This window comes from Copadichromis virginalis, linkage group LG13, assembly GCF_057382275.1.
Source record: "Copadichromis virginalis isolate Kocher_CV1m ecotype Utaka linkage group LG13, C_Virginalis_male_GT1.1, whole genome shotgun sequence".
Classification (NCBI taxonomy): Eukaryota; Metazoa; Chordata; class Actinopteri; order Cichliformes; family Cichlidae; genus Copadichromis; species Copadichromis virginalis.
Window position 1 is genome coordinate 398,028 of NC_140630.1, and position 10,940 is coordinate 408,967.

The 10,940-nt window shown below is 45.6% G+C and overlaps 1 protein-coding gene across 3 annotated transcripts; it reads left to right on the plus strand.

Annotated features, from left to right (window-relative positions):
• The first annotated feature begins 601 nt into the window (after positions 1–601).
• Positions 602–10,535, plus strand: macroh2a2 (macroH2A.2 histone). Of its 3 annotated transcripts, none has more exons than XM_085476767.1 (9): positions 602–1,056; positions 2,485–2,662; positions 5,247–5,353; positions 7,973–8,170; positions 8,390–8,494; positions 8,582–8,681; positions 8,763–8,852; positions 9,044–9,218; positions 9,630–10,535. In XM_085476767.1, exons 2-9 carry the CDS (start codon positions 2,491–2,493, stop codon positions 9,793–9,795), a joined length of 1,113 nt encoding a protein of 370 aa, XP_085332893.1. In that variant the 5' UTR covers positions 602–1,056; positions 2,485–2,490; the 3' UTR covers positions 9,796–10,535. The 3 variants fall into 3 exon arrangements, with proteins under 3 accessions (XP_085332893.1, XP_085332895.1, XP_085332894.1); XM_085476769.1 differs by lacking the exon at positions 602–1,056 and adding an exon at positions 1,068–1,164; XM_085476768.1 differs by lacking the exon at positions 602–1,056 and adding an exon at positions 1,225–1,451.
• Positions 10,536–10,940: the final 405 nt, after the last annotated feature.

The window sequence follows — 10,940 nt, forward strand, 5'->3', positions numbered from 1 at the left end:
ACTGTGCAAACAACCACAGTAATGTGAAACAATGTGACAGAGAGAGGGAGACAGTTTTTCTGAACCCAATTCAGGTTTAACGTACACGAAAAACAGCTATTTCCAATCATGCGAGGGAAGGGGGGAGTTGCAGGATGTGCCACTAACACAGTGATTAGCACAACAGAGAAGCTCACATCCTAAGATGTAATGTTTGTGAAATTCAACACTGTGTAGTGATGTTAGGAAGAATCAAGGGCAAACACGTTATAACAGATGCAGATCTTCAGTAGGTGGATGTAGCTGTGCCTGCATCTATTGGCTCTGGTCAATTAAAGATTTTCTACTCTCCCAGAGTACTCAAAGCACTGTATACAACATTCACCCAATCACACCCATTCTCACTGACTCTAAACTGATTTCTAACGACATTCACACACCGGAGAGCAACTTGGAGTTAGTATCTTGGCCAGGGATACTTGGCATGCAGACTGGAGGAGCCAGGGATCAAACCACCAACCTTCCAATCAGTAGGTGACCTGCTCTACCTCCTGAGCTACAGCTAAATGATCTGACTGTTGTGATGTCTCTAGGATTATCAGCCCGAGTCTCACACCCCCAGTCTGGATGCTTAAGGACAGATGTCCACTTCCTGTTTCATTCCACTTTGGACTCTATTCACAGCCTTCACTCTTTAGCTAACAAACGCCAGGGATATGCAGTGAAATACACTCACAGGCCTATTGTGGTGCCGTTTTAGGCTGTAAGCTATTTATTTGGGCTAATGTGGATTTTACCAGCAGTTACTTTGCCGTAGGATTGTGTTGCGTTGATCTCCGTTAGAGCTGTCGGGGGCGTTTTTGCAGGATTTTCCCTCCGCTGAATTTTTCCCCTTTGCAGCATCAGTAGCACAGAGCCAGCCTCCGACCAACTACGCTGTTCCTGCTTGCAGTGTGGGATTTTTTTCCTGAGGTCTGGAACCAGGATTATTAGGCACAAGGACGGCAAAACACAACGGCCCGTCTGTTGCTGCACAGGAGCGTCACGAGTTCGCGCAGATTCACGTTAGAAAAACAGGTAGAAACTTGGGCTTTATTTGATGTTTCGAAGCGCAGCGCATATCCGGATCGACGGGGACGCGTTACTTTCCGTGTGTTGGAGCCTCCGTGGAAAACGAAGGGGCGGGTGGGTCTGCTGTGGAGAAAAGGCTCGTTCAGGTTCATGTCTGTGTGGTACGGTAACGGATGTGCGCGGAGCCGTTAAACGTTGAAGCTGCTACATGGTGCCGACCCGACCTAGCTAACGTCCGCTCGTAGCTTCGTGTCCACGCTGACTTCGTGTCCGTGAAGGAATAAAAACACTTCTCAGTGGGAGCGAAGCCGGCTCCGACACTTTCCGTGAGCCAGCCGTCAAAGCGAGGCTTTTGTGGCGACGCCGTAAAGGTGTCGCTCGCCTGGCTCCGACCTAGCTCGGTACAGTAACGTTAGCTTACATGCTGAGGTCGCGTTCCCCTTTTCTCCGTTTACACTACACGCACGTACACTATCCACACTATTAACACTAGCGACGTGATGCTGTTTGTACATACGTGGGGACGATGTGCGTGAACTCCAGCGGCGCGGATGCAGGCCGCAGCATATCAATAACCTTTCCGAATAGCGCGGCGTGGAAAACAAACACCGTGCCCTTCATTATGACACCACGCACACACACAGCCACACGTGTAAAAGAATGTGCAATGAAAGCACACGCAGCTAGTGTGTTCACGCCGGGACTGCGTCTCCCACCAGCACCTGGCTGACGTCAGAAACCATGTTCTCACCTGAGCGTCACGTATGTGGGGACAGCTGTGAACACATGATGCTTGAAAAGCTGTCAAATAATAACTCGCTGTTTCTGATTGAATTTGTTTAATATACATTAATGTACAGTTTCCATTGAACTCTGTATTTAATTCAATTAGTTTTATTTGTACAGCATCAAATCACTGCAACAGGCGCCTCAAGGTGCTTTGTGTAAGGGCGACCCTACAATCATATGACCCCCTATGAGCAAGCAGTTTGGCGACAGTGGGAAGGAAAAACTCCCTTTTAACAGGAAGAAACCTCCGGCAGAACCAGGCTCAGGGAGGGGCGGGGCCATCTGCCTATACACGGGTGGAGTTTTCATGTTCTCTCTGTTCCCCTGTGTTTCTGCTGGGCCTCCAGCTTTCTCCCCAAAGTCATGCTAATTAATTTGTGATTCTAAATTGGCAGTGGCTGTGAGCTCCATATAAAACAGTGCATTCATTTACAGTTAAAACATGTCATCAGGATGATGGGAAAGGGGTTATTTACATGCCACTGCATTGATCTGGTTTCACTGCGGCTGAGTGTTGTGGAAATTGTGAGGACACACGTATTTATTTAGTACAGTTTAGAGGAACAGAGCATCCTGCTAACGAGAGTTTCATTAATGTTAGCATGTGTTTGTGTCAGTCACTGGCTGTTGTCGCACTGTGTCCAGACAAACATGTCAGCCAGAGGAGGAAAGAAGAAGGCCACCAAGCTGTCCCGTTCAGCCAGGGCAGGTGTCATCTTCCCAGTGGGGCGCATGATGCGGTATCTGCGCATTGGCACGCACAAATATCGCATTGGCATGGGGGCTCCGGTGTACATGGCAGCTGTAATTGAGTACCTGGCAGGTAAGTTTGATACATGAGAGCATGTGAGTGTGTTCAGTGTGCTGTGGCATATCTAAGGGACATAATTCAAAGTTGAATTTCTGCAACACTCAAAGCTCAGAGTACTTTGATAATCCTTTATGTGGGTATATATATATATATATATGTGATTGACATTTAACCTGTGAAACTTTGTCACATACAGAGGCAGACTGACTCCAAAGAGCAGCTCACAGTTCTGATACATTTCTGACTCAACATTAATGAACGTACTGTTAACTAAAGCTAAACCTTTTTAACCTCACTGGGTCTGGATGAGGTCAAAGACAGTCCTTCTGTGACCTGTAAACAACTAATGTAATTATGCATCTTTACAGCCTGTTCAGTCGTTTGTTGCCCGTCTCAGCTTCTTCGAAACATGCTGCTAGCTTTAAATGTGCCACGTTTGTTGGATGAAATCCCGGAGGAGGCCTGGGATGAAACTTTGTCAGATCAAATGTGTGACGCTACCTGCTGTGGTGACTCACTGCTGAATACGGGAGTAGCCTGTGAAACGAGCAGCGAGCAGACTTGTGCACAAGTTTGGAAGGAGCCATACACAGAGCCTCACGGAGCCATTTCTAAACACCTGCAGACTCCAAGATAAGCAGTTCAGACAGTTATTCTGATGTGTAACCACTTTGCCAGGGTAACTGTCGCTCTCAGATGAGAGTAACTAGGTTAGGGTGTTCGGGAACAACCCAGGAAACATCAAGCCTGCCATGACCAGGAGCCACGTGCCTCCTGAAAAACGTTTTGCCTCAGTGAGAGAGGCCATCCTGCAGGAGTCGAGGCTTTGCAAACCTAAGAACACCAAAGGTCAAGCATGGTGGTGGCATCATGCTCTGGGGCTGTTTGGCTGTCAGTGGTACAGGCACAAAATGGATAGCATAGTAAAGACGGAGAGGGACATCCATATTCTTCAACTTCTCCTCGAATCACAGCTCGATGGCTGAAACATGGACATAATAGTTTCAACACAGCAGGGATCCCAAACATAGGAGCAGGAATGGATAAAGCAAGCTAACAGTAAGCTCCAGGGTTGGGCTGATGAGGTCCAGCCTGCTAATGGACATATATCTAAACATCAGTGGGTGTGTAACTATAATAATATTACATTTTATTACAGCAACAGTAAAAACAGCAAAATAAAATGTAAACATAAGGTAACTCTAGATTATATCTCAACATCAGCAAAACTAGAGGGATGATAGTGGACTACCGGAAACGACCAGTCAGGGAACACCAGCCCATCCACATCAACGGTGTCAAGGTCGAAAGGGTCAGCAGCTTCAAGTTCCTTGGAGTCAACATCACCGAGGACTTCTCCTGGACCCTTCACACAGACACTGTTATCAGGAAAGCTCGCCGGCGGCTTTACTTCCTGAGGAGGCTGAGGAAGTTTGGCATGAACGCCAACATCACCTCAAATTTCTACAGGTGTGCAGTCGAGCGCTTGCTGACGAGCTGCATCACAGTTTGGTACGGAAGCTGCTCTGCCAGCAGCCGTAAATCACTACAGAGGGTGAAGGCAGCAGAGCACATCACTGGCACGAGGCTTCCTGCCATTCAGGACATTTATCTCCAGCCTCCGTAAAGCGCACAGCATCATCAAGGACCACAGCCACCCAGCACATCAGCTGTTCTCCTTGTTACCATCTGGCAGACGTTACAGGAGTCTGTCTGCTCGGACTACAAGACTTAAAAACAGTTTTTACCACCAACCATACGACACCTCAACCACAACACTTAAACACACACACAGTCCACAGGACGCGCTCAGAAGCTACCTGCAGCTTCACAAGTACTCTGCTTAATCTGCACTGGTCACTCCACTTTATTGTCATTGATATTTATATTTAAAAGTGCAATACTGTAAATTTCTGCTGCTCATTCCTGTGCAATATCCCATCTGCCCCCCGTCATATTTCTCTTCAAGATTTTCTTATTCAATCACTAGTGTACATATATTTATATTTATAGATACATATATATTTAGTCATCTTTTCTCTTTTACCATGTCTCTCTAATATTTTTCTCTATACTGTTTTTCTATTTATTTTTTTATTATATTTCTTCTACTGTACTATGCTGCTGAGTGACTGCTGCTCGTCAAACACATTTCATTGCAATGTTGACGCTGTGCTAACTTGCATATGACAAATAAAACTGAAAACTGAAACTATATATGTATATGTATGTATGTATGTGTGTATATGTATGTGTGTATATATATATATATATATATATATATATATATATATATATATAACCTCCAGTAAACTGGAGGTTATTGTCATGAAGAATATATAGTTTATAAAGTGTTATAGATCCACAAATGCTGCTGACAGCTCATTTGACCTGTTATTGGCTATGAATATGCTGTTTTTAGCATATAGGAACAAAATGAAGGAGTTTAATCAGTCAGTGTTAGACACAGACTCACTGCTGCAGCCGTGTAGTTTCACACCAGTACAATCTGTTACATGCTGAGTGAAGGAAAATGCAGTAAACATGTTTAAATGCTGCCTAATGAGTGTGCACCATGTGTTTCCTCTCTTGTAAGCTGAGATTTTGGAGTTGGCAGGAAACGCAGCACGGGACAACAAGAAAGGCCGAATAACTCCGAGGCATATCAAGCTGGCTGTGGCCAATGACGAGGAGCTGAACCAGGTAACACAGTGCTCTATACGTGACACATACGTTACACATACGTGACACATACGTGTATGCTAACACATCAAACTGGCCAGCGTGTTTTACACCTTTCGCCAAAGTTTATTGAAGGTTTGACCTTAAAGGTTGTTTAAACATTGATGCATGTTTTCAGGACTGCTCATAAGAAGACAAACAAGGAGAAGCGTAAATACTTGCTGATGTAACCAACCCCTGGTTGGTTGAGTTGCACGTAAATGTTTAAAACAAATGTTAATATTAGAAAAAGATGACCCGTCTAAGTACAAACTTCAGTTTGTAATGATGAGCTATCCACACCCAGCTGGCCTGTGTGGAAAAAGTCACCTTAACATTTGAACTGGTTTTTCCACCTTTGGCCACAGCAGCTGAGGTCGTTCAGCCCCACTGGACGGTTCAGAGTATGAAGCCTGTTGACGGTCGTGCCTCAGTCTGGTTTCAGTCTGGCCTTTCACATCATTTCGTTTGTTGTCTTTGTAGAGGTTTACTTGCTGCTGCGCATGCTTGAACTTCAGGCCATAAACTTACGGCGACCGTGAAATGGGACGGTCAGGTTTGCGTCAGCGCTGTCTCGGTGGAGTTTAATAAACTCGGCCGTCTGCTCCTTGCTGTCTGAAATGTAACAGGACACTGCTGTAAATTCTCGACCGTCTCACACGTCTGTTTAATCAGTTTTTGTTTGTTTTTTTGTCTCACCTGTTGGTTCTTTTGCCATCAGAATTATTGACTAAAGGCCAAGAAAGATGCCTGACGGATTTACTTTACCAATCATTTTTCTGTTTGACGTTTAGCTGTGTGAAAACCCCAGAGGAACCCACCCGATGGATTAATGAAGTTTTATTTAATATAATCTAATGACTTTAATCTCAGCCAAACCGATTTACTCACGAACAAATCAAACACTGAAAAAAGCCAAACAATAACATTTTTTAGTTATCCGAGTCACGTATATCATGTTTAACCTGAGTAGCGAAAGAGCGCGGTGGGTCTGAAAACGATGAAGCGGGAGTCCGCTGCTCTCGCCGGCTCAGTGACCATTGAACCCGCCGGCTCGCTATCGAGCTGGTGGGTAACAGACGTCTCCGAAAACGTCGGAGCACTTTTGCAAATATGCGATGTCTTGATAAACAGCAGATATTTGAAGTTTACTCAGCTACATTCTCGCCTGAAAATATCTTAAAGGTTTATTTTGTGACCCAGAAAGATTAATAAGAGTAATATTAAAACTTAGGTAGTGGCCGCCATTGTTGAAAACTGGAATTGGCTAGGCCGCGCTATGAATTCTGGGATAGGTTGGGCCACGAAGGACACACCCGACCCATCCTTCAAACCTGGGGAAATGGAGGACGCATTTGTCTATGAATTGGGACAGTCGCTGTGACGTAATCAGTCTACAAATGCGGCCTCAGGAGGAAGCAGCCGACGTTTTGGGACACAGCTCATGTTTCACTGTTGCTATGATGTATCTGAGTTCAGATATTGCAGGACTCCAGTTCATTTTCCACATAGCTGGTAGGTTTGGATTGCTATGTTAACATTAAAATTAGTTTGATGATCAGAAACGTTGAAGTGTGACGTAAATGCTAAAGAATAAGAAATGGGTAAGGAGCCAAATAAATGAGCCATTCAGAGCTTTGACCAGCTGGTTCGTCACCTGTCTCTCAGGTGCCGTCTCTCAGCACACCGGTCGTGGGATCTCGGGGTTTTTCGTGTGTCTGTGTGGATTTTTCTCTGTCTGCTGTAGTAGTTGGACAGAAAACACGCTGCATGAAGGTTACGGCTTGATTTGGACGTCGGTGAGTGAAATCATCATTTGTCCCCGGCAGCCCGACCAATCGCAGCTCCCACAGACTACAGTGAATCTAATTATTCTGAATAAGATGTGAAATAAGCATCAGCCGCTCTCAGTCTGGAGCTGCACAACATCCTCCTTCACAGGCTGAGGATGATGCTGCTAAATTGTGTCCTGAATGTTATGTAGCTATTTGCCACCAGATGGCGCTGCAGTTGTTGATCCAGGCCAACCTTTTAGTTGTTAGTTTGAATGTGGCTTCCTTCAAAAGGCGGCCGACCTCGTTGGAGAGGGGCTCCTGCTCCTCAGCAGAGGGGGTCACAGCCTGGGCGAGGTGTTCGGGCCACGCTGCCCCAGGGCTGACCTGGGACACGGGGAGATTACAGCATCGGCCTGGAAAGCCTCCGGCTGCTCAGACCGAGCGTGCACAATGCTCCACACTGACTTATATGAGCTTCTCATATTTTACTAACAAGTGAACATCTTTTTATATCTTATTTGACATCAGTTCTTCTTCTCAGCTGTCTGTTTGGAGGGTAATGTTCATGATAATTGCATTTAAATGATGATGATGAACCTTTTTGTCACCATGGGCACACGCATATTAAAAAAACCTCTATATACATGAATCTGTCTCACAGTGCAGCCGTCACTACAGTGTGGTAAACAGCATTCACCTGTCGGCTGTGGAGCGATTTTTGTATCATCCTCAAACAAAGACGGAGGTCACCACATGGTCACGTGTGTGCACAGACAACGTTTCTTCACAGACATGAGTTCATTTATCAAAATGCTTCTTCCATCAGCTTCTGCGAGGAGTGACCATATCAAACGGAGGGGTTCTACCTCGTATCCACCCAGAGCTGCTCTCCAAGAAGAGGGGAGGCCGAGTGAAAGTGGACAGCCAGGCGTCTGTCACGGACAAGCAGGAGGAACGCTTGAAGAGCAAGAAGCCCACCAAAACCTTCAAAAAGGTTAAAGGCAAACGAGGGCGCAAGCCAAAGGTCAGTGTGCCCAGCAAAGCCATCTGTGATGATGGCGACGAGTCTCTAACCCTTCTTCTGTTAACAGCCGTGTGTTCTGTACATTTGTGTTTGATTTGTTCAATCAGAGAAGAGACAAACCAGAGCTGGTTTAATGCACTCGAGAAAGAACCAGAGTCATTATCATTTGGTAACTTAAATGCTGATTGAAGTGAACGTTTTTCTCTCCATCTGGCAAAGAGCACAGACAATGACAAAGAGGCTGTATCAAACTCCACAGTGGAAGACGGTCCCGGTGATGGATTCACCATCCTGTCAGCAAAGAGTCTCTTTCTCGGACAGAAAGTAAGCCGCGTTAAAAGCCCAGCTGAAAGTCACCGCGTTGTGTTACTGCTCAAAGCTGTTTGTCACTCTGTCTTTGTGAATCCACAGCTTTCATTAACAGAAAGTGAAATGAGTAAAATTGGAACAATCAAGGTGGAGGGAATAATTAACCCAACCAATGCAGAGCTGGACCTCAAAGATGGAGTGGGTAAGCAGCACCGGTTCATGTAACGTGTCTGGTTTCTTTCATGCGTCCTCATGCTGAGCGGCTGCTGTGCTGGTCTTCCAGGCAACGCCCTGGAAAAAGCTGGAGGTCGAGAGTTCCTGGAAGGAGTTAAGGAGCTGAGGAAAGCACAAGGGCCTTTGGAGGTAGCATCAGGTACGCAGCTGCGTCGTCACAGCCACTGAATCACATCCATGTCCACAGTAGGATGTAGCTGATGAGACAGCGTGATACATGCAAATCCGGGCCTAGTAAATAGAGTGCACAGAGATCAGCTGTTAGACTGGGCGCAGACACGTTTTTGTCTGAGGCGACGGTGGTCACCCTAACATGCTTTCATCCTGCAGTGGCAGTGAGCCAGGCCAGTGGCATGGCAGCCCGCTTCATCATCCACTGTAACATCCCACAGTGGGGCTCAGAGAAGTGTGAGGACCAGCTCGAGAAGACTGTGAAGAACTGCCTCTCAGCAGCAGAGGAGAAGAAGCTCAAGTCTGTGGCTTTCCCCTCGCTGCCTGCTGGACGGTGAGCTCCATCACACACAGTGTGTCGCCTCATAGACGCGTCTCTTTGGTCCCCGACCGCGACGCCTTTTGTGCGTTAGACATGAGTGTAAATGAGCATGTAGCTGTCGACCTCGCCGTGACCGTTACAGTAAGATTGAGTGCAGATCTGCTGATCTCAGCTTGTATTCTGTGTGTATAAATGGGAGGACACACTCACCCAGGGCCTCAGCTAACAGTGTGGATCTGCACCTGGTCCAGTGTACGTCCAGCTCCACTGATCTGTGTAGCAAAGTGACCGTCAGCCTGCAGACCGAACACGTTTGCAGACAGATTTTTAGCCGTAGCTCTGCCATTTGTTCAGCTACTCTTCATCACAAACAGCTTTGTCGTTTGTCTTCCTCAGTCTCATTTGTCCAACCGTTTCCCACAGGAACGGATTCCCAAAGCAAACAGCCGCTCAGCTCATCCTCAAGGCCATCTCCAACCACTTTGTGTCCTGCACCAGCTCCTCTCTGAAAAACATTTACTTTGTGCTGTTTGACAGCGAGAGCATCGGAATATACCTTCAGGAAATGGCCAAGCTGGAGGCCAAATGAAGATTGCCGGTTTGTGCGTGTGTGTGTGCGTGTGTTTGGGGGCTATTTTTTAACTGTTGTTTGTCACTGTTGGTATAGGTAGGTGGTCCCACAGTAGGGTTTTCCATGTGGAATGTGTTAAAGAAGAAATCTATCTGTGTGTGGAGTGCTGTTCACATTTCTGTTCCACTGTTCCTTCAAAGATCGTATTCTTTCTAGAGTAGATAATTTAAGTGGGTAGAGTTTGCTCTCTTGGCTCCTCATTTCACTGTTTTTATATCCATGTACAAATGTAACAGTTCTTTCGCAGCATCGGTATTTTCTGATATATTTAGTTTACTAATTCAAACCTGTGGTTGGCATTCTGCTATGAAATAAAACCGTTTTACACCAGAGGTCTGCTCAGTGTCAGCACCTCTTCTTACCATCTCCTCTCCTTTTTCACAATATTGTTTTAAAGTAGAACAAAGCACAGCTGGAGGCACGGTACACCCTGTGTATATAAGAGGCTTTTTTGGATTTTAGAAATGCCATTTGATAGAAAACTTCATCTGTGATTCTACCGAAATTCTGTTTCTAACTGATCTGGGTTGCTTTGGCTTCATTCTTGAATGACCTTTAAATTTTGTTACTAGTGCACACTGCAAAGACTCTGTGTTTGTTACAGTTACAACAAATATTGGTTGTATATGTCTTTGTCTCTGTAGTATTTTTTTCCTCAGTTGAACAGTTTGACTCAAAAATAAATTAGCATCATTTCATTTTGTTGTGCAGAGTAGTCCATCCAACTGTCAAACCTGCTGTGGTCACAGGTGTAACCACCAGTACGAATACTGGAAAATGTACAGGGCTCAGCGCAAATGACAACTGTGAGAAGCTGCTAAGATGAAACATGTTGTGGTGCCACAGCGATCGATCAGGGATGAAGATAAAAGGGACAAAAAAGTTATTTTGCACATACATATACGTATATACACACTAGGGCTGCCACGATTGGTCGACTAATCACGATTACGTCGACTATCAAAATCATCGACGACTGATTTAATAGTCGATGCGTCGTTTGAAGCTTTGTAAGATCCTGAAAGACGCAGGAATGAGTAGTAGGATTTAAGAGTGTAATAACGGACTGAAACAGAAGATGGGAGCACTGCATGTACAAGGAT

Excerpts from the sequence above, each read along its gene's own strand:
- macroh2a2 (XM_085476767.1), top strand. The coding sequence starts at position 2,491 with ATGTCAGCCAGAGGAGGAAAGAAGAAGGCCACCAAGCTGTCCCGTTCA. Across the intron at positions 8,495-8,581 it reads GTCTCTTTCTCGGACAGAAA|CTTTCATTAACAGAAAGTGA; the intron begins GTAAGCCGCGTT and ends GTGAATCCACAG. Across the intron at positions 8,682-8,762 it reads GGACCTCAAAGATGGAGTGG|GCAACGCCCTGGAAAAAGCT; the intron begins GTAAGCAGCACC and ends CTGGTCTTCCAG.